The sequence below is a fragment of the Pezoporus wallicus genome, unplaced genomic scaffold (assembly GCF_028554395.1).
Source record: "Pezoporus wallicus isolate ANWC-B61680 ecotype Strahan unplaced genomic scaffold, APGP_CSIRO_Pwel_v1 scaffold_11491, whole genome shotgun sequence".
Classification (NCBI taxonomy): domain Eukaryota; kingdom Metazoa; phylum Chordata; class Aves; order Psittaciformes; family Psittacidae; genus Pezoporus; species Pezoporus wallicus.
In genome coordinates this window covers 5469945-5493881 of record NW_026642649.1, presented here as the reverse complement: position 1 = coordinate 5493881, position 23937 = coordinate 5469945, and the positions used below count along the sequence as shown (strand labels likewise).

Below are 23937 nucleotides of genomic sequence, written 5' to 3'. Positions count from 1 at the left end.
ATAAATTTGAATCTTTCAGTTTACAGTTCCTCTTTGTAGCCTTAGAAAGATTGTTTTCTGTATTGTCATCTACTGTCCCATGTTCTTGCCTAAGAGACTGGCCACAACAGAAATGGAGAATATAATTTAATGTGTCAGATTTAATCAACTATTTTTGCCGGCAGTAACATAATGTTGTTTAGTATTGCTTGAGTACTTCTTAAATTCAAATTAACTTTAAATAAGTAATAGGAGTGTGGTTTGAAACAGACCTTGTTTGGAGGTACCAGTAGAGTTTCAGTGACAAATGTAGTAACGCTATTATTATATCTAGTGCAATTGTATTAATTATGCTACAAAAGGTTAGAATGTTTTGGGGGGGGTTAAATATATATAAACTAAAATGGGGACAATGTATTTGTATTTACACTATAGCTATGAAATGGCCTTTGAAGAAGAAAGGCCATTTAGTTATGGAAGGCCTTTAGTTATAGAAGTTAACTTAAGTAAGGAATTGACTTTGTGGAACATTTGCATGCCTCTTTAAAAAAATGGAAAAAAATGGTTTCTTTTAGGACTCTCTCATTCCTGGGGATGAGTTTATGTCTTGCCTTGATGTTCATTTGCTCTTGGTACTATGCTTTGATTGCCATGCTAATCGCAGGATGTATATACAAATACATAGAATATAGAGGGTAAGACCATATATCTTATTTATTCTATATTTAATATCTTTAACATTTAGCAGAAAGCACTTTTGTATAAAGTAGATACAACTGAAGTAATAGAATTAAGAGTATTCCTTGAAACAAGGTGAGATCCTGTCTCTATGAAGGGCTGTAAGTTTTCAGGTTCTCATTTCTTTGGAAGTTCTGTTCCAAACTTCATGACAGTCAGCAATAATGAAAATAAGAACCAATAAGTCTTGGGGAAATGTCATTTGAGTGGAGATTATGGTGTAATGTTTTAGTGCTGCAGGAACATCACCTTTTAATATCAAACAGCAACATACAGAACTGTTACCTTCTTATTAATTGGTGCTAAAGCCCAGAAATGCTCCTCTTTTGTGGGGTCTTTAGCCCACTTTTTAGGTTGAATCATACCGAACAATCCAGAGCACCCACCAAAAATTATCTATATTCTGAAGCCTTAGATCGTCCATAAATCACAGCATACTTTGCATTCTATGCCTTTGGCAAGGGACACTTACAGAGCTACACCTGTAAGAAACACTGTGTGAATAGGAGACTGAAAGAATGTGCTGAGTTCATAAAGAAAGAAAACCCAACCAAAAAAAAACCCAACCAGCCAACATATCCAAACCCTGGTGGTGATTATGATCAGTAATGTGTGTGCTTTCCCTTTCTAAGGAAAGATACCCAATGCTGAAAGATTCTAGTCAGGAAAACTAGTAAGGGCTTGGAGCAGGAAATTGAAGTGAGGCCAGTTTTGGTGTGCGATTAAGGACAGGTCTTAAGTGGATCAGCGGGTATAAACTGCTCCAGCTTGTGGGTTCTCCATCTTTTAATAGCTCCATTTCCAGATTAGGTGCTTTCCTGGATTGTGACAGCTGCATTTACTGGATCAATCATAAGGAAATTAATTTGCCTATTTTAACCAGGAAGTTGGATCAGAGGGTAGCAGTTCTGCTTGTGTGTGTCTTTATTGGCATGCACATATATCAATGTCATATGTATGTGTATACAAATTTGTATACAGACTCTGTAAGTGTTGTGCACAGGCAGCACATCTACCCTGGAAAAAGAGATTCTTTTTTGCAGAAACTTAACCTTCTTTTCTCCCTGCCTTTACAAATGCAGGGGCTGATTTGACACTGAGGAGAGACTTGCCCTGGTATGTTCTAAGAACTGTGGCCTGGGAAAACCTGGGCTTTGATGTGGATTTTTAGATAACTAAGTAAAAGAAACTCAGGTGACTGTGCCATCTGTCAGGCTACATTTTAATTGCCACATTGTTTTTAATAGCTTTTGAATTCAGTTTGGCTTATTTCACCTGATTTTGAAAGAGGGCTAGAGGTAACAAAGTTCAGGGTGAATTCATGAATGGAAACAAGAGGGAAGGCAAGGCAGATGGACCCCTTGCATAGTAGAATCCCCCGAAAGGAAAACTGTGTTAGCCTAACAGTTCTTTCTTATTTTATCTCTATGTGACATCTAGCATAGCTTTGTATTGGAAGAAAGAGGAGTGGAAAATGTAGGGTGATTGCAAGTAATCAGGAGTGCAGGTGAAGCCTTAGGCTCATCTGGGAGACAACCTGGGAGGGAAAGGATGTGGAAAAAGCTGTATTGCTGGTGTTGGGGAAAGATACAACATGCTAATCCATACAAACCCAAGATTCACATATTCATTCTGCTGCTTTAAAACAGTTCCTTTGAAGTAAGGGACTTGGGGTTGGATTAGATGACCTTTGAAGGTCACTTCCGACCCAGACTATTCTATGATTCTCTGTAGTCCTCACTTATTCATTCTAGTGCACAAAAACAACTTAAGTAACCTCGTGACTACAAAAAATCTTTTGAAATATGAATAGAATAAACCATAATCAATATTAGTAACAACTAATAAGTAGTTCTCTTGAAGGGACCTGAGACTACTTTATCTTGCTTAGTCTTCATTCTTGATTTAAATCTGCAAGATGAGGGGTTTTGTCATGTATTCATGCACAAAAGTATTAATTTTTCATGCCCATTATCCCTAACATGAGAAAATATACTTTATATAAAGAAATGGGACCCTGTTAATTGAATCTCTTTGCACCCCAAAGAGCGGAAAAAGAATGGGGTGATGGAATCCGAGGACTGTCTCTGAATGCAGCTCGCTATGCTTTGCTTCGTGTTGAAGATGGTCCTCCTCACACCAAGAACTGGAGGTAAGCCCTGTGTCTTCCACAGTCACATAAGTGTCAAAATAAGGAAATCTATTGGGAATATTGCTGTTAAAGCTAATGCCAAAGTGAAATTCATCATCAAAGTAATGTTTAAACTTGGGCATGGAAATGATGTCATTGCAATAGTATTACTGTTTATTACAATAGGAATTAACTTTGCTGGGAATATGAGCAAACTAAGGTGGACTTCTATCCATGTGGTGTTAACATAGCTTTTGAAAGTGCAGAAGAACTTTAAGTGTTTGATTATTTATAGCTTTTTCAGATTCAAAGCAACAGTTATCATTGAGTCCCACTGTCTCTGGAGAAGAAACTGCAATTCCATAACTGTTTGGGTAGTTTTATTTCTTTTTTATTCTGTGAATTTTCCCTCTGAAATACATTGTATAAATGTTCAAAGGACCCATTATTTGTTTAAATTATTTTTGTGTGGCAGTCTCTTTCTACACCTCTTCATTTAATAGCAACGCTTTCTTGATTTCTTAGATATCATTTAAACAAAATCTCACATTTGCTCTCCATTTGTGTGTAATGGGGTCAAATGTCCACCACTGTTCTTGCAAGATATTCTTTTGACTTGTTAAACTATCCATTTTCTCAAAGCCAACACAGAAAATTACTTGGCATTTAAGGAACAAAAGTCAGAAGAACCTGATCAATGGAACACATAAAAAAGAAATTGTGCCTGAAAGTGGTGCTTTAGTCATTGACACTGGTCTGTGATAGCATCCCTGGGTGCATACACATGCAATGTTCTATTGCCCTTCAGTGTAACAGCGTTATTTACCATTCGTTGTGGGATTCCTGAGCATAAGGATTTACTGTGGAATACATGAATCACTGCCTTTATCTGGGTCTGAACTGGACCTCCTTGTTACGTCTTAAACTGTGCTGGTTCTGAGGCAGGACAGGAAAATAATAAAATGTTAGTTTGGAAAAAGTAAGCAGATTGGATATTGATTAAAGGAAACAGAATTCATCCTCATCGGGTACACAGTTGGTACTGAACTTGAGGTGCTATCAGTACAGGTATGACTGTTCTTTTGGAACAACCTATGCAGGTTAAAGACTGGATCAACAAGAACATTGTGAATATCCAGGAGGACAAGTGCCAAGTCTAGTATTTGAAACAGGCTTGTCCAATGCAGTGGTACAAGGCTGGGAACTTGCTCTGGTGAAAAGGACCTGTGGTTCCCAGTAGGTAATAAGCCAGCAGTGTGCCTTGGCAGTGATGTGCTGGACTGCATCAACAGGAGCATACCTAGTATATTGGAAAGTAAATATATTGGGAAATAATATTCCTCTTTGCTCAGCACTCATTGGAATGCATCTAGAGTATTCAATGCAGTTCTTGGCACCCTAATATAGGAAGGACATCAATAGGCTGTTGTGGTTCAGCAGAGGACCCCTGAGATGGTGGGTTTGGGGCACAGGGGCATATTCCCTGTGGAGAGAGGCTGAGGGATCTGTGCTTACTCAGCTTGGAGAAGGCTTAAGGAGGGACCTAAAAGCTGATATCACTAACTAGTAAACATCCGTTACCAAGGAGAAGGTACTGAGAAGATGGGTTCAAACTCCTTACAGCCATAAATGGTGGGAGAAGGAGAAAACGTGATAAAATGGAAACAGAAAAAAGACTTAAAATTGAGGTGATGCTAATTAGGCAGTGAAGAGGTTACCCAGTGGTGATAACATCTCTTTCTCTGGAGGCTTTCAAAATGCAGCTGGATGAAGCTGAGAACAGTCTGGTGTGCATTCAGTGTTTAACCATGTTAAAGCAGCAGGTTGCACTAGAGGACCTTGTAAGGGTGATAATTTTGATTCAGTAATGTTCCTGTTTTTTTTAAAGGGAGCTCCTCAGCAGGCTGGTACAGTGGCTTATGCAGGCATTCTGCACCTGAAGAGTTGCCAATATTGCGAGTTATGAATTCTTTGCTCTGTAGTTTAATGTTTTCTATTGAACTAAGCGCTATATCTGCATTTCATTAATTGATAATTTTAATTTTCCAATCCTTTCTTTTCTATATGTATTTGTGTGTGATTAACTTTTATTTTTCTTTTTTTGGCAGACCTCAACTTTTGGTCTTGTTAAACTTGGATAGTGAGCAGTTGGTGAAACATCCTAGATTGCTTTCTTTCACCTCTCAGCTGAAGGCTGGTAAAGGACTGACTATTGTGGGCTCTGTGCTTCAGGGAATCTACTTGGATAAATGTACAGAAACCCAGAAAGCTGAAGAGGTATGTACAAGACAGTTGACAGACACTTGGAACTTCCATTAGCATTTAAATGTTTAATCTGGATAACTTGTATCTTAGAACAGACTTCTAACATAGTTAATAAACCAGCAAGTTTTACCCTCAGTACAATCAATGGTTATATATAAAAAATAGGTTGATGTGTGTAGCAGAAACCAAAGAAGTGGTAGTTTTTTAACAAATTATAAGGAAACTGATTTATTTAATAAAAAAAATTAACATTTATCTGACAGGTGCAGATGTCATAATCTCATCCTTCAGATGCATACATGATATGGTTTTCTACATTGTCCTAGTAATACCTAGCAGAGCTAGGATTAGGAGCAGTCTTTACTGGAATCCTACTCTGTTGCTTAACCATAAACAATATCCTCCTTGAAATTCTTTACTTTTTCTCCTTTTTTTTTTTTTTAATTTCCTATTTATTCCATATCTCCAGAGAAGGTAGGATGAGGTAGGGAAAAATAGTAAGTCGTCATATGATTGAAGGTGCCCTCTAACTGTGCTTAAAGCACACGGAATTTGAATGTTTCTTTCTATTCTTTTCTCCCTGATAACTTCTCTGTATTTGACTGGACTGCCCAATTGGAACTAGAAACCCAGTTTTTATGGGAAATCCCTTAAAAATACCTTTATTTTAAATAGTCCCCTTAAGGAAAAAGGGAAGTTAATAGACTGAACTTCTGAAGACCTGTTGTTCATGCAGCTTGGTCTTTCAATGCAAAGCAAGTTTCCCTTTGTGTTTAGTCGTAAACAACCTGTGTACTACCTTGTTTAATCCAGTATCGGGTGAATTCAGTATGAATAATTGTATTTGCTTACCTGTGCAAACTCTCTTGACTTTATAGAGTGGGGAAACAATTTTAGAAAATACCATGTTTCGTGTATTTTATTGAATACTATTGGAAACTCTGTTGCCTTTAGAGAACTAGGATAAAGCCTTCTCCAGGAGTAGGCTTTGATTGCCCATATATCGTCCAAAAATGGTGAATATCTTCAGTCTTGTTGAAAAGAATATCAGTTGAAATGCCTACTATTTTGATCCAGGTCATCTTCAAAGCTGTGTAAAAATGCCTGTGATTTATTCAAATAGATGAGTATTTGAAATGGACTTAAAGCTAGCTGCCCTCTTTTCTCCCAGCTTTCTGTTGGGTTTTATTTTCTCCCTTTTGGTATTCAGACTAGTCCCAAGTGGCTTTTCAAATGACTTAAGTAGGAAGACATACTACTGTCACATGAGAAGGTTCCAAGAGAGCAATTAGCATGGAAACAGTCTAGCAATGTTACACTGTGAAAGTAATTGTTATTAAGCTGTTGTTATGAACATGCATGAGTAGAAAACAAGACTGAGCATACAGTGAGGCCAGTGAAAATCTTTACATAGAAAATGCTTACCCATGGGGAGGTGAAATGTTAACCTGTAGCTGGCTTAACTTGATGTCAGGTACATGGTTGAGAGAGGGAACAGCAATGAATGTAAGACACACCTAATCCCCAGGTTCGCTAGAGAGTCAGACCTTGGTGTTAAGATCAAGGAAACTATTTCTTTTGAGATAGAAACAAAGATGAATTGTGAAAGTTTGGTTTTGGAAAATTTCACCTAGAAAAGGTTTCTACCAGAGTTGTAGGAAATTGGGATTCTTTTTCATTCACAGCTTTTGGGTTTGTTGTAAAAAGAAAAAAAAAAGCATCTTTTAAATGAACAAAGTGCTCCTATTAAACTGATACGTGCTCACAGGTACTGTTTGCACAGGCTTGTTAGCTTTGCTGCCAAACTCTCTGAGGACTTCTTTTTCCTCTTTTAAAGATGTGCCATGAAAATGTAGTAATTTCCAAAGCTGAGGTTCCCTACTCAACCTTGATACCATTTTGAATGCCACTTCTGAATTACTTCTGTGTCTGTATGTTTGTCTGTGTTTAAATGGAAGAGTCTTATACTGAAATTAAGCCGGTGTGGGAGATTTAATCTGGTCAGTTTATCATGTCGTTATTCAGATAGTGATTCCAAGTGTCTCCTGCACATCTATTTACCATGTTGGGAGCCAATAAGTAAAGAACTGGCCTCTTACAGTCCAAGTGTTTTAATGAGCTTTGACAGCCTCTTATTCTAAAGCCCTTGCCATCACATTTTTCCTAACCCTTCCAATTCCAAAAGGAAGGACTTGCTATTCCATACCTGAGGTCAGTCAGCAGTTTTGACTTTACCTGAAGCAGTGTCATTTATCTTTGTCAATGTGTTTTTATTCATATCTTGTTTGGGAAATAGAAGGCTGAATAATTAAAGTAATGAAAACCCTGTGTGTGGCGTTTTGGGTTTTACTTGTCACAGAATCATGTTCACTCTCTTGGAATTAGCAGTTTCTTGATGTTAGCTGTACATTGCAGCTAATGGTATGTTCTTACTTAGTGCTGTTACTTCTTACAGTGTTTATTACCAGTGTTGCTGACTGTATTTCCCCACATGTAATCTTCCTTTGGCAGAATGTTAAGGCCTTAATGGGAGTAGAAAAGACTAAAGGCTTTTGCCAGATTGTGGTGTCTCCTAATTACAGAGATGGAATATCCTACTTGATTCAGTCGGCTGGGCTTGGAGGGATGAAGCACAACACTGTCCTGATGGCATGGCCACAGTCATGGAAGCAGACAGAAAATCGTTTCTCATGGAAGAATTTTGTTGGTATGTGTTTATTGATTTTTCTCCTATGCGTTTGTACTGCAAGTGTGTAACTAACCTATTTGCTGTGTGAAGATGTGATGCACAATGTCCAGTATTAAATATTTCCCCACATCTGATATCATGTGGTGCTGGTTTTCTCAGCCCTCAGTCTCTTCAACCCTCGCTTCTCTTCTTCTTCTCTGAAGCATATTAGTCACTAAACCCAGGGTGTTCCTGTTCCAGCAAAATCTGGGAGAATTTAAGCTTCTGTATTTAAACTAGAACAAGAGCTGTGCATGAAAACCAGAAGTTCTCAATCAGATGTCTTGTTTTCCCTTGCAGATACTGTCCGTGAAACAACAGCAGCTCAGCAAGCACTGCTGGTGGCAAAAAACATCGACTTGTTCCCAACAAATCAAGAACGTTTTACTGAAGGGAACATAGATGTGTGGTGGATTGTTCATGACGGTGGTATGCTGATGTTACTGCCTTTCCTCCTTCGGCAACACAAGGCAAGGACAACAGAAAATAGCTGTTGTTTCATTTTCTAGCAATGAATGGTGTCACCTTGATAGTTAAGTATGGTGATAGCAATCATAATCTTTTTTTTGATAGGTTTGGAGGAAGTGTAAGATGCGTATCTTCACTGTCGCGCAAATGGATGATAATAGCATTCAAATGAAGAAGGATCTTCAGATGTTCCTGTATCATCTTAGGCTGAATGCTGAAGTGGAAGTTGTTGAAATGGTATGTTACTGTCTGTCTATCTTTAGGTGCAGTGGAGGCTCTGTGATTCGTTGAAAATGGATTTAGCGTTTTTGAAACTAAGAGATGTTAGCCCAGATACGAAAAGGGAAAGATTTCAGTCTCACTAAGAACAATGAGTTTTAAAGCCAAGATTACACAAGTCACAATGCTAGTGTAAGTTTAAATGGTTTTGTCAAGTAGAGCCACTTTGGTGTGTTAATGCCCATTTTATTTATCAGATAGTTCATTCAGTAAGAAAAAAGCTTGTTTTTTTTAGCTTGGAAGGCTGAATGTGCTTAAAGCAATAAGCCATAGCTTCCAGCATGAGAGAGGATGAGCATATCCCTCTTTCCATCTGCTGTATGAATATCTCTCTGGAATAAGGAATCCCAAAGCCCCCATGAGCATATGTCTGTTGTTTTCAGCTTTGGCAGCCTCAGCCCACACCAAACAGCAAGACAATGCAGCTAGAAATCCACAGATCAAATAGTGACAAAATTGATTTTATAACAGTTTTTCCTTTATAAATGCTGGCCATAAACTGCTAAAGAGAAAGGACTAAAGCTGAAGTCTGCCTAGACACACTTTTCTTTCCAACAAAGGAAAAACTTCATTTCCAGCTCTCAAAGGTGATAATGTCCAAAGTAAGACAAAGAAAAAACCAGCCCTTTAAAACTCATTTTGATGTGGGATGGAGATGGGTTGACTGGTTCAAAATTTCTCTTATCACCAATTCCTGAGGAAAACAAAAAAGCCCTATCAAGAAGGTTTATCGTGCTGCTCAGCCATAAAGAAAATTTTAGGAATGGTTAAAATTACTTATAGCAAAAAAGTTACTTGGGAAAGATGTGGATAGGGTTTTGAGCAAGGATGTAAGATAAATGCTTTCTTTATTTTACTTTTTGTTTTGCTTGGAACGCTGACTATAAAAGACTAAAATGCTGTGTCATGTGCAGGTGAAAGATAGTGAACAGAGTGCCCTAAAAAAGGCTCAGCCTTGGCTGGATTTTGAGCAGAAGGACAGTATAGGAAGCACAGTTTATTCTTTTCTTATTAGGCTTGCATTTAACCCTGAGAATCTTCCAAAAAATGAGACATGTCACAAGTCAGCGATAGTTCAGATGACTGCTCTAGATTTTTACACTGTTTTTTAGCTTTGAGCTGATGTGAGAATATATGCTTTTTCTTCATAAAAGCTTCTATTCACACCTTTCTCACTGGGGAAAGGATGATGTGTTACTTTGCCTCTAGACAGTTTGTAAGGAAACGACTGTGCATATGCTAGGGGTGGCAGCCATGCAGACCCAGTGAAATGAAGCACTTTCAACCCTTCCTCATTTCTGCAGCCTAGTTGGAACAGAACAGTGTGAAGTCTGCCCCGAGTACCTCAAATTTAGCTGAAAATCCTACTGATATTGGTATAGTTCACTGTACAAGATTGCTGTTTGAAAAAGAAGTTTGAAGAATGAGGACAGAAATGATTGGTCGACGGCATGCTTGGGATTACTCTGATGCTATAAATACATCCAGGGCTGAACAAATGCAGGACTGAATGTGGTACACTCAGTAAATGTTGTTCTTTCGAAGTAGTACTTTTCTCATGATGTTTCTAATGCCAATCTCTCTTGCAGTTTGAAAATGATATTTCTGCGTTCACGTATGAGAAAACATTGATGATGGAACAGCGATCTCAGATGCTAAAACAGATGCAGCTGTCAAAGAACGAAAGGGAAAGAGAGGTAGGGGCTTGGGCTTGGCAAGATATTCTGTGATAAATCTGAAAGTATTTCTTGGCCATGGCTTCTAATCAGCTGCTTCTGCTGCTCCCCTACCATTACTAGTCACTGGTGGTATTTTGCATGTTGTAGTCACAAGCTTCATGCACCTGTATACTTGTGAATATTTTAATATTAATATATTTAAAGCTTTTTTCTTTCTTTTTTTTTTCTTGTGCTTCTACCTTCTCATTTATCCTGTTAATTATGCCATTATCAACACTTTTTAATGACGTAAAAGGTATTGAATGCTTTGGCTTTCGTATCACTTAGTAACTTCCCTCCCATGCCAAGTAAGACATTTCTCCTGTGTTTAACTGGATTCATAAAATAACTAGAATTTTTTCTTGTGTGTTTTTTTGTCTACTGATAATTGTAATTTATTTTAGGTTTCTTTGGGTTTTGTTTTCTTTAATCTCTCCTTATTCTCTTTTTTCCATTTCACCGTATTTTTTTAAGGTTTGTAAAGATGCCTTGTGTCGCTACAACAATGTGCTGCTGTGAAACCTCTTTCTTCTCTTCTGCATCATGGTAGCTTTCTCTTGATCTCAGCCTGCCTCGCATCTTTTTAGTAAAACACAAGGTCTCCTATACTCCTTACTCGGTGTTCTTAAGGTTTTCCTCATTTCTTTATTGAACACTAGTATTTTACCAGTGGAGTTTGAGTGATTAGTCAATCTCCAGTAGGCTTAAAGGGTTTAACTTCCTCATGAATGCTTTATGAGTAGCCCAAGGACCTAAAAGCTCTGTAGTCTTTAGCATATAAATTATAGTGGAGACGAGAATTTATTCTCAGCTCTCTGAGTTGATTGGGATCTGCACTACTGCAGAGTGCAGTTTGCTTGGAAGTTTTAATTTCTTTCTTTTCCCCTTACCATGTTGGGTTTGGTTGGTTGGTTTTTTTATTAGTCACTTTTATCTGAATGTAGTCATCATCATTATAGCTTCAGCTTGTTCCTTCATATCAGGCAGGGTAAAATACGAATGTACAAAATACCATTGAATTTCTTTCATGTTCTGAAGTAAAATCCTTTATAATTCCAAGAACACCTAGTACTTATGTCCTGCCTTATCCAAGAATAAAAGCTCTATCCACGTGGTGTTTCTGATTGGGTATATTAATCTGCCTCTTTCTTGTGTATGTTCATCAGAAAATGTTTAGTTATACCTTCCCCTCCAGAGCTACAAGTTGAGTGTAGGCACTCAGTGTGCCAGGCCTTTTCTTAATGTGATCATCTTTTACATGAGTCGAGCCATCCCCTCTGGCTTTATGAGAGCCTCAAAAACATTTCTGTCATTAGTATCACTAGTTCAAATCAGCTTTGCTTTTGTTTACATTATCTGTCTCCAGACAAATATAACCCTGATAGTCCAACTGTGAATTGTGCTTGTAGTTTTGTTTCCTGTTAACACCTAGATTAGTATTTTAACATCATTTTTGTGCCTGTACCTCTTCAAACGAGGTTCAAACCTTTGCAAAGAGAAGAATTTGGTTTTATACAGCATTCTTTTGCCGTTTCCCTCATAGTTATGCTCTTATCCCCGAGGAATCACCCTCACTCTCCCCTTTCCCATCAATTTTTAAAATGGAACTTTATTTGATCCTGCCCCTGGGCTTTCCTGTGGAGCTGGGGCATGGGGGCTTGTTGGATTTTTGTTTCCTTTTTTTGAGGAACTTGGTTTAGGTGCTTCTATTCAAGTGTAAATATAACACATGCAAAGTGCAAAACCTGAAGACTTAGGTGCAACTGCCAAACATTTACTGTTTTTTGACTTTGACAATAGCACTACAAAGATGAAAGAAAATGTAGAGCCTCATTCTTCCTTACTGCCCTTCCTGGTCGCTGTTGCTTCCTTCTCTGGCTTGTCCTGATTAATTGGGCCAGGTGGTGATGTTGTTGGAACTGTGAGAAGGTGGCAGTCTTCCTCCCACCACTACTTGGTGTTGGGATGCACAGCGCAATTGCTGTTGTGCATATTGCTGCTGCCAGGTAAGATTGGCAGAAATGCGGGTGCATGTAAGTGAGGAACACAATAATAGTTTGTGAATCACTGTTTGGGAAATAAATCAGTGTTCAGAGTTGGAAAGCAGCTTTCTCACCTGCTTGAATGTTTTTTTCATACTTCCGATTGTAACTGAATAAAATCAGTTCATCTGAATCATCATATACGTGCAGGGATGTGACCCTCACAAACATAGGAACAGTTGAGGTTTCCATATAGGTTTTCCATGTAGGATTTAATTCACTTTCCATTTTTACAAATCTCTGTAAACAGACTTCGTAACTATCTGCTAAACATTCCAGGAAGTGAGCCATAGTATGCATAAACAAATGGTATGTGTGTGAAAACAAACCAAGTTTAGAACAAGCTACAATACCAAATGTCATCTATTTAAATGAAGACAAATTTTATTTTGAATAATAGCATCATTTGCTCTTTTCTGTAGACTGGGGTTTGGGGGGTTTTTTGGTCATTGGTAACCTTTTTTGTCCCAGATTCAGAGCATCACTGATGAGTCTCGAGGCTCAATCAGAAGAAAAAGCTACTCCAGTCCACAGTCCATTGGGCAAGATGCGGAGGCACTGCTGACTAATGATTGTCGAGAGGAGGAGGTAGCTGGGCATGTTACTGGCTAGATAGATTTTCCCATTGCAACACTTGAAGTGTCACTATTGCAAACTGAACTACAAATTAACAACTTGATCATTCATTGTTTTGGAAAAGTTCTTCATAAATTTAAGTTCTATTATTTTTCTAAATTCATTATCTTACCCTATATATTGTTCTCTAGATTATGCTTTTGCAACATGGATTATGTTCTCTTTTTCTCACGCTTGCTTCCCGTACAAGAAACACTTCTGGGAGTGCCTGTTTCTCTTAAGAGCCAGAAGCAAAAATATTTCTCTGCCTTCTATCTCTTAAAAGTTTTAACAGTGGTTGTTTGATTAATAAGTATGTTTCATACTTCTACAAAGCATTGCCTTCCTTTATAGTTCCTGGTTTGAAGTACTTGAGCTTCTCTGAGACCATATATATATGCTAGGGCTTTTCAAGGAGATTTCCATGCTTATGGACAAGCCATTATTAACCCACAAATGTCATTACTGCTTTCTGCATAGTGAGTTGGAAAGGAAATGGACTGATGTGATCAATGGTTTTTAGCGTGCACTTGAAGTGTTGCTCTTATCTAAAGATGTGTTAGCCTAGTCTGTAGAAATGCTGTATGCCTTTCTGTTTCCCTTTCTTTGTGAAGTGTGAGAAGAACGTGCTGTATTCCATGTAATTAATTTGGTATCAAAATAGCACTAACAAAAATGTGCCTTTGTAGTCTTTGCATTTTTATAAGCATGTGCTATAGCTCCAGAATTTCTCTTGGCCTCTCTGTCTTTATAAAAATGGCAAGCTGTCCTTCTTTGAAGCCTAGTTGTACTGAACTCATCTTGCACTTATTAGTTTGACATTTTAGCTCATTGGATGCTGTATGGCACGTCAGATATCTGCATGCGTTTGTTAGCTTTTTCATTCTCATGATAGAACTGTATTTACAGTAATTTCTCATTCATAGTCTTGACTCATGATTTAATCTTCTGGGGAGATATGTAGACGATCAAAAAAAATAAAGATATGTGTAAACCTCAGAATTTAACTTAGGATTTGGAATCCTTAGGGATAGGGAATGGGGACATTATTTAGGAGAAATACAGAAGGTCTTGCGTATTTAAGAAGAACTGCAATTAGAGTTTTTGAGCCAGTCGGGGAAGCACTGTTCAGAGATAGAAGTACTTTTGTCATCTGCTTTGATTTTCGTCATGCTTTTGACTGTGATCTGAATGGAACTGATTCTTCTCAGTCATCACATATGGAGGGACGTGACCATCACTAACATGTGGTTGAGGTTCCCAAATGAAACTGGAGCTTCAACTCAGGATTTAACAAGTCTCTGAAGAGACTTCCTAACTGCTAAAGATCTCAAAAAAAACCAAGCAAACAGAAAAACAACCACCCCCCAAAATAGAACACCCCAAAACACGAAACAGTCCTCCCCTATATCGGTTCACTTATGAAAGAGTCTAAGGTACTGTATTTGTGTTGCTTTTGATGGAAATAAAGAAGCCTATGGACAAAGGTAAGTAAGTAAATAATGTCTTCAAATATTTCTTCCTTCTTTCCTCAAGAGGAGTAAGAGGGATGCAAAACAGGGAACGGAGAAGTTTGCATGCATGCGGGAACAACAGTACTATGTTCTTAAAGCTGTGATTTGAGTTTCTGCTATTGTAAGGGCTATCTCTTCAGAAGGCCCCTTCATGGTTACATTGATTGGCTTTTTTTCTGTAATATGCACTCGCATTCATAAATAATCCAATGGAAGGTAGCTAGCCTGCAATTTGGCTAGTCTAATATTGCCTTACTGGGGTCATGCTGGTAGCTCAGCTCAAGTCGTGTGCAATGGAAAACGTTTAGGACAGTAGCTGAGAAAATAACAGTGTAACTGAGCAAGCTTCCATGGCAAAACCCCCAGTGTTAATAAAGTACTCTTTGGCTGGATTAGCCTCATTTCAGTTCATTACAAAATAACATCCCAGCCCAAACGTAATCTTGCAGTTTCATTTCATAGTGAAGTCAAAGCAGTCTGATAGTTGTTCGCAAGGTGAGGTGCCTTTTTTTCTGTATTGCCTTTTATTCCACTGCTGTGAAATTACATTTCAGCATGTTAATACCGTGTAATCTACAAATGCTCTTTGTGGCTGAATCTTGGGGTGATGGTTTGTTTTGTGGCCAGGCTCAGCTGATCCATGACAGAAACACTGCCTCGCACTCCACTCCAGCAGTCAAAGAAAGCGTGGCTGCTGCTGCGCCAGAAAAAGTGCACATGACCTGGACTAAAGAGAAGTTTGTAGCTGAAAAGCATAAAAACAAAGATTCAAATGCATCTGGCTTTAAAGATATTTTTAACATGAAACCGTAAGTATACACGTGATGGATGTCTGGAGTTTTCTGTTTGACTGAGCGTGGGGGTGGTTCTGGGTTTTGTTTGTTTAAGAGATTCTGATTTATTTAAAGTTGAGTATAAATATGATCTTTCCATGCACTACACTTAAATGCCATCACCATGAAACTAGCATGGAATTGGGTGGAACAGCAATGACTGTAAAGAGCCATTCACCAAAATGTGGTCAATGAAGCTTAAATGACAGGCTTCAAGCTGTAAACTCAGCTTCTAGATTGTTCCAGAAAGCATATATGTTAAAATATTTAATGATAGCTTTTGGTTCTCTCTCTTCCTGTGAGAGATAAATAGTAGATAATGATAATGATAAATTATTATCTACTACTACTAATAAATAGTAATAGTACTAGTAATATAGTAGTAGTAGTAATAATAATAATGATGGTGATAACAATTTTAAACTGTATATCATTTCCCTGTCTCAATTATTGTGTTGTATTGGGGTGGAGGAGGGCATACCAAAGAAGCTGATAGATTCTTTCAAGACATTTAGCTTATGTTTTGGAGTTTGGGTGGAGTTTTGAGGGTTGGTTTTGGTTTTTGTTTAAAAGATGTTCAGTCCTCATCCTGTAAATGAAAGCAAGATAAAACTTGTGCTTATATGTATGTCTGTTTATATTTCCTGTTAAAATATTCCTCAATGTCTTTTCCTTAAAGAGAGGTCACTTAATAGATAACAGCTACTGCCTTTGTCAAGCCTAATGTAGCAGACACAAAACCAGTGACGGAAAGACATCAGCTTGATTGCCGCTTCGTGCTGCGTTCAGGCGCATGCATACACATACGCATTTTCTCTGACTTCTGGAGGAGTGCAGTTATAAGCATGGCCTAGACTAGCAAAACTGTGGATGTCAATGGAAATTTTAATATCTAAAGGAAACAGTTCTTAAATCTAGGATTTGCACACAGAAATTACACTTAGAATCAGCCCCTTAAAACCCTGAGTTGTTCTGTGGGTTTGCTCTGAGCTCTTTACAAACGGTGTACCTTCTGCAAATTCCAAACATCATCCTTCCATCTTCCTTCTGCTCTAAAGCACTGTTTTTGTTCTGGGCTGCATTATACTTGAATCCTTGAGGGAAAAGGAGGGGGGATGTGTGTGTCAAAGTGTTAATATCTTGGAAATACTTACTATTATTTCTTTAGAATTGTGCAAGACACAGACTTCAGATGTTTTAAATTTACTATATGTGGTTGGGGGTGGGAATTAAGTTTCAAACTTGGTGTGCCTGTACAATGTTGTTGAATTAGAAATATACCTGATGCCATAAATATATTCTTTCCTGTTCATTTGCTTCCCTTCCACGTAGAGAATGGGGAAATCTGTAAGTCTAAATTTCATTTCACTTAAGCAACATAGGCTATGTTCCCTGCCCCTTGTGGTCCTGTACATTGTATGTGTGTTTCCTAAACCATAATTTGCAGTATACATATAGTTTTGTACCTTGTTTTATGCACTGTGATTTACAATTTATCACTGAAAGATATTCATCATGACCTGTTAATGTTTACTTCGAAATATTATATCCACTTTTTTGTTCAAGGTGAGTCACAGAACGTGTATTTTACTTTCTGTAAGAATGTAGAACTTGACAGTACTCCTCTGCACCAGTATAATAATTAGCTTTCTAATTAACTACATTAAAAATTATGGTTTTCTTGTTCTGGGAAAATGCTCCCCATTGTGAAATAACTACTGGGACAATAAGGATAAATTTGTTCCCAAAGGGAATTTTCACGTTTCATCACATGCCAGTTCTTTCCTCCCTTCTACTAACCCATCATGTGTAGAAATAACTTGAGTTCAGATGAATACTGGGGATGAAAGCATACAGAAATGGGACACTACAGCTCTCTGTTCTTGGGTGGAACTGACTTGTGGCTGCTCTGCTTTTCAGAGCTGAATGTTATCTTCATTTTGTCTGTTTAGTAAATTGAGCTTCTCATGAAAACTGAGCTTACTTTGTGTCCCATGTGTAATTTCAGTTCTGCCACTACTTGAAGGATAAATTAAGTTAGTCAGCCTTGGTTCATGTTGTACTTTCAGGCTCAGTTTGATCTTTTACTCCAGTGCTGAATCCTTGCCCACTCCATTGCAAATTTACAGCCCTTATACTTCCTCTGCATTTTGTCTTTAACAGTGTTTCTACTTTAATGGTTATACACCTCTTCAGTGATACACTCTTGCCTCACTTCATAGTTGTTCTTTGGTCTTCTCAAGCTGCTGTTCTGCTTCGAAATACTGAGCTTGAAGTACTCTTTTGTTCATAACATAGTTTCGGTACAGTTAGTTTTCAGAACAGATGGCCACTGGGCCAGGATGGACTGATAAACTGAACTCTGTTTTGGAAATGTCATTGTCCTGGGGGAAAATGGGGTGGAGAAAAAAAAACCAATTGAAATAGATGGGGCTGGTCTCCACGGGCCACCAAGCTTCTGGCTGGGTGCCTTTTTTCCCTTCTTCTAGTTGCCCCTGCAAAATCAAGAATGAAGATACAACCTGTTCTAATAGTGTCCTGTTAATGGCTTTTCCCTTCATAGTGAAAAAAAACAACAAACAGGACTTAGGAGAACACAAGTTGCTCCCATCGTTCTCCATCTTTCTCAGCACCCTATGTTTGAATGAACCTGTATCTGGCTGTTCTCAACTCCACACTTACCTATAAAACATGTTGCTAGAAGACTCTAGAACTAAGTGTAGCCCCCTGAAAGGAGCTCTTGTAGTAGTAGAACAAAGTTAGGCCCATTTCCTTTTGGGCCTCCTAAATGTTTTTCTTTTGGGAAGAGAGCTCTCATTAGTTTCTGGTTTTTGCTTGAGCTGATCCAGTGCTGGGGTTTGTGCTGTAATTTTGATTGCTGTTAGTGGGGTTCGAAAGATGCCAGCCTTGAGCATCAGGCGCTTCAGAGGTCTTGTGTCCCTCTGCTATTGCCTGCCTGTTCTGTGCTATAGGACAGCGTGTGAGCCTAGTTGAGCAGGGTACAGTTGCACTTTTAACTGAGAGACTACTAGCTAGTGTGCCAAAAATATTGGATATTATAGAGTGATATTTGTCTTGTATCAATATACCAGTATCTCCATTTATGAGAAGGGCTGCCACCCTGTTTCCAAGGTTCCCTTTAAAGTGACACGTGTGAAAATCTATTTTTGGGCAGTGGATCTTCTGGCTCCACTAAGGTAGAGTCTGGATATTCTTGTACTGTAGCATATGACTTATTTCCAGTCTTAGCTTTGCACAGGTGGCAGTTTCTCAGGAACTCTAAGGAAACTTCTTTTGTTCTGAAGAGTGACGAAATCATCCAAGGTTGATCCTAAAAATATGGAAATCTCTGAAGTCCTAACAGTTTCTTCCTCTTGACTGTAAATCTGTGATTATATTTGTTGAGCACAAGAAACAACATAGTTAATATTGATAGTGTAAGGGGAGAGGCTCGGATTCAGTTCATTCCTTGCTACCTTACTCAAGACATAAGAACTATTAATTTCATAAATTCTTTGCTGTTTCTGAATTGTCTTTACCAGGCTTACTGGAACCTGGTAATGTCTCCAAGAGAGTGTGAGGGAAATCTTGTATCATACAACATACGTACTGTAATCTTTCCACTGCGTTCCTTTAATTCCTTTGCTTGGAATTTCCTGTACAAACCCAGTTACTTTTTATATATAGTTTAATAAACTGCACTAAACTTCATTTTGCTTCATTGTTGCAAAAGATCGCTGACAATGGGGAGAATTGTGCATTTTGGCAATGTGCTCAGAATTGCTTGAATTTCAGAGTTAAATGTTCTTTTCAAATGGAAAAAAACCCAACCCAAAACCCCATCTTTTAAACCTCGGTATTGCGTTTCCTATAATTTAGTTTGAATGTGTACAAATACCGGTGTCCATGAAAGCAGCTTATTCTATGTGCATATAGATGAAACTTATAAATTCAAATACATAACATATAATTCAAATACATATTGTGGCAATACTTAAAAATGTTTGTCTGCACACTAGGAATCAGTCCAATGTGAGAAGAATGCACACCGCTGTGAAGCTCAATGGAGTAGTGCTTAATAAATCGCAGCATGCTCAGCTAGTCCTCCTGAATATGCCTGGACCTCCCAAAAACAGAAAAGGAGATGAAAACTGTATCCTCTGCTTCTCTGCTTCCATATTTCTTGACATTTGGAATTTGATCTTTATGACTGTGCCATTGTCTGTTGGTTAGGATAACCACTGGTAACCGTGGTGAGCATAAGCTTGCCTTTAAGAAGACAACTTCTGATTCCACAGTTTTAAGAAGTGTTGATGATTGGGGAGGGGGGGGATTGAGTCAATGTGAAGCATTCCTAAATATTGAACTGAATTTAAAGTCTCTTTTCATCTTTTGTGTAGGTGAGTAGTTTTCACTCAAATTAAGCCTCATTTCCACTTGAGCGAGCAGGTGGATTATGTTATGGGACAGTATAAAGGGTGACACAAGAAAACTCCTTGAGGAAATTGTTGAACTTGATTTTTGCATTATATATCTGACTTTTAAAGGTATTGGTGGCTTTTTTGTTTCTTTCCTGGATAAATTCCTTGACTTAATGATATTCCAGACATGGAGTTTTTAGAAGTTCTGACAGAAGGTCTGGACAGAGTTCTCCTGGTCCGAGGCAGTGGACGTGAAGTGATCACCATTTATTCTTAACCTGTTTGCTCATTTTGGTCAAATACACCTCCCAAATGAGAAAACAAAGATCTTTGCCACAGTTGGAGCAGCTTCATTAAGAGTTCTAGTGCATTGAAAATTACCTGCAAGCTGAATCTTCTGATGGTGTGTTCTGGTTTATTTTTTTTTTTCTGTTAAAAGGTTGTATTTAAATTATATTTTAAGAAGATAGGCTTATGTAGAAAATATTTGTGTAGTGAATGAGAAACGGTGGCTGGGTTAGAATATTCACATGTAGCATATTCTGACACTTGTTAAACTGTGGTGAAACACAGGAAAAATTAATGCAATGCTGTGTTTAAACATCTAGAAATGCAAGCTGTTTTTGATTGGTTTAATCTTTGTTCTGCATCGAAACAAAAGGGAAAGACTTTAGGAAAAGTTAGCTTCCTCCCTTACCAAAATGCTGCTATGTTGCTTCTGTTGGGACTAGTCCTGGCCCAGGAAACTTCAGGCAGAAATATATACAACCACTCAAACACGTATATTATGTGCATAGAGTGTTTTCCCTGAAGTTCATTATTTGCCACACTTGTTTTAAATAACATTTCCCTTTTTAAAGTACTTTGGTAGCTGAAGCCTCCCAATGGCAGTAATAGTAAATTGGCAAGTTGTGTGGGGTTTCTTCATGAGCTACTAGCGGTTATAGTGTATTGCATAACTATACCAGTGGAGCCGAAAAGCATCCAACTCGTAGGAAGGCTGTGGAACAGTAACTCTGCCTGGCTGCAGTCATGATTGTAACAGTTGATAAGCCACAGCAAGTTGGTTAATGAAGTGCAGTCTCTTGTTTTGAAATATGTATATTTTGAAAATGTTCTATGTATGTGCTGCTGTTGAAAATAAAATCTGCTTTTCTGAACCCATTGAGCCCATAAGCGTGCTTCAGTTGGAGTCGTTGAACAATGCTGTGTTAGTGCTCAACAGAAACTTGATTGCTTCTGTCAGAATTCTGCTTCTTTTTGGACACTGTTAAGTTTTCTAAATGTTGCTTAAAACCTAAAGTGGGGTTTATTTTGAATATTGGAAGATGTTTCTATTCTAAAAAGAGTGGTTTTATTGAAGCATATGTAAACTATTCTTTTATAGTACAGTCGACACCTCTGCTCAGACTGGGATAGCAGGGATGCAGGGCCCAAATACCTGTCTAGGCTCAAGGCCAGTGCTTTTATCCTAGCTCTCCTGGGCAAAGCAAAGTTATAAACAGCAAAAGCTGAAAGCAGCCCATTGCCAGCCCCTGCAGTTTGATGCACATCAACAGAAGGAACACAGAAAGATAATCAGGTGGCCTGTTGAACTTCAGATGGTTCATAAACACTGCTGGGACACGCTACAAGGCAATGCTGAACTCCAGAAGGCACTGGGTGTAGGTTTAATCTTCAGGGTAGGCTTAGGTTTACGTAGAAGCACTCATAGGTACCCTGGGAGCACACCAAAGTCCTCCAAGGCCTTTGGGTACAATGAAAGACACATGTATCAAGTACGTGAAAAGGCATTCTCAGACCACTGGGGAGAAAACTGTAGTTGGATACCTCTGGTGCAATCCAAATGGCTCTTTGTTTTTCTTGTAACACACTAAAAGGCACTTGAGGTCCGTGGTGCAGGGCCATAAGCAGGCATTCATAGATGACTGTGCTTGGCTCTTGGTAAGGATTCAGTTCTGGATTAGGCACTCAGAGGCTGCTACAGGTGGGGTCTTTGGTTTCCTTTGGTGATTTTGGTTTTGGGCTTTTTATTGTTCAGTTTGGAGGTTTTTTAATGGCTTTGGGGTTCAACTATTTCAAACCAGGGTTGGGAAAGTTTGGGGTTTCTTTTACCGACTGTTAAAAATACATCTGTTTAGTAGAGATTCAATAGAGAAATTCTTAGTGCTGACATGCCTTGAAGATGAGAGCCTTTAGGAGATAAGATGGCCTGATTCTATGAGATAAGAGTTGCTTACTCATTGTTCCTTAAAGAACTGATTGACAATGAGATGTCATGGGTTTAGCCCTGACGAATCCTTTTGGATATGCTCAGTAGGCACTTTACTAGTTTGGCACCAAAATCTCTGGATATATTGTGCCTGTCTCCCAGTCTGTCACTGCAAACACCTAGTAGTAGTTGCAACATCAAGAAGGAAAATAGGGGATTGCTGTCTTTGGGGGTTTGCTGGGGCTTTGGGGGGATTAGACTTTACCTATTGCTAACACAGACTTCTCATCCCTAACACATGAGAACGTGTATTCAGCCTCAAATTCCCCTCCCAGCTCACTCACAGCTCCGTTAGCACTCAATGTTCTTTCTCTATATAACCCTCTGCTAGATTAGGTTGGTTAGATTAGGTTTAGGGGTTAGGGTTAATGTTGGGGTAAGGGTTAGGGGTTGGGGGAGGCAGGGTAAAGGTTAGGGTTATGTTGGGTTAAGCCATTAGGGTTACAATTAGGGGTAGGGTTAATGTTAAGGTTAGGTGGGGTTTAGGTTTAGCCAATAGGGCTAGGGTTAATGTTAGGGGGTTATGGTAAAGGTTAGGTTAGGTTTAGGGTGAACGTTTGTGTTTAAGCTGTTAGGGTTATGATTAGGGGTTAGGGTTAATGTAAGGGGTAAGGGTTAAGGGGTTAGGGTTAGTGTTAGGGTGAGGGTTTGGGTTTAAGCCGTTAGGATTCCGGGTTATGGGTTGGCTTATGGGTTAAAGTCAGCTTTATGGCTTGGATTATAGGTTCAGGTCAGTGTGAGGTTATGGGACCGGGCGCAGCGGGAGCCGTCGGGGCGCAACGGCGGTTGCCCTGGTTACCGTCCGCTGAGCTGGAGGGGCGAGTCACGTGAGCGAGCCGCAGCCAATCGGAGCGCAGCTCGGGCGCTCGCGAGCCTTCGTTCTCCATGGCAACCGTCTGCCCGTAGGCCGCGGCCTGGGCGCCGGTGGAGGGGCCGCCATGGTGAGTACCGGAGGGTCTGGGCTCTGTCGGTCGGGGTACCGCAGTGCTGCAGCCGGGGGGAGCTGCTCCGCGTTGCCGTGGGCAGGGAGGCGGCCTGTCGTCGTGCGGGAGCCGATCATAGAGGGCTGCTGCCGCCTCCGCCGTGACCCCTGTTGGGCCCTGCGGAGAGCAGTGGAGCTGGTAGGATGTGGCGCCCCAGCTTGGAGATCACGAGTGCCTCTGGCCTGCGTTTATGTATTTGTTTATGAGCTTAATTTCTTTTTGGGGCTGCTTTCTATATTGTGAGGTTTCAGCACTGGTGCTGGCATGTCTTCCTTTCCATCTGCAACGAGCAGAAACCGTTTATCTGCAGAACACCCAGCAACAGCAAAGGAAACATTAGTTGAGCTTTTCACGTGATTTCACGTTTGCACGATGCAGAACACTGTGGGGAGTCATCAGACTTGAAACCACGTTGTGAGAGCTTGTTTTATCTACTGCCGTTGATGCTTCCTACACTGCCTTTAATTTCCAGGCAGTCGAGATCAGTACTCAGGTTTTCAGCGGTGTCCTTCCAGTATTGCATTTGCACTGGAGCGACCCTGTGCAGTTGTATTAACAAGGACAAGGTGCACAAGTTAACTGCCTGAGTTAATGCATGCAACACCAACAGTACTAACTAATAATACTATAGTCAATACAATGGACTTCACCTTTGGTTGCCTCCAGTCATAAACTCACATTCGTGCCCTGTTGTGCTGCTTGCACGAGTGAGGTTTATTCTAATAGAATTGGCCATGCCGATACTCCCTCTTTTGAACTAAAGTCGTGCATAGAAAGGCCAGTTAGCCACGTGTAAAACCACTTCTGCCTTAATTTGACCTGGGGATGGGTTTTTTCTGGGCAGTAGGCTATTCAGAAACAAATTCAACTTATCACTTAAGGTTGTATGGGAAGCCTCAAACTGACAAGGAAGCATAATATACTTTCCTGCATGTTTTTATTAGTACATCT

The 23937-nt window shown here is 39.3% G+C and overlaps 1 protein-coding gene across 1 annotated transcript in view; it reads left to right on the top strand.

The window, feature by feature from the left end:
* Positions 1-20892, top strand: part of LOC130611185 (solute carrier family 12 member 7-like) — a 56355-nt gene extending 35463 nt beyond the window's left edge. Inside the window, exons 15-25 of the mRNA XM_057431655.1 lie at positions 555-674; positions 2765-2869; positions 4957-5125; positions 7625-7820; positions 8142-8311; positions 8415-8546; positions 10178-10285; positions 12820-12936; positions 15105-15286; positions 19330-19463; positions 19917-20892. Coding sequence (XP_057287638.1) covers positions 555-674; positions 2765-2869; positions 4957-5125; positions 7625-7820; positions 8142-8311; positions 8415-8546; positions 10178-10285; positions 12820-12936; positions 15105-15286; positions 19330-19463; positions 19917-20008 — 1525 coding nt within the window. The 3' untranslated portion in view covers positions 20009-20892. The remainder of the gene's footprint in view (positions 1-554; positions 675-2764; positions 2870-4956; positions 5126-7624; positions 7821-8141; positions 8312-8414; positions 8547-10177; positions 10286-12819; positions 12937-15104; positions 15287-19329; positions 19464-19916) is intronic.
* The last annotated feature ends 3045 nt before the right edge of the window (positions 20893-23937 follow it).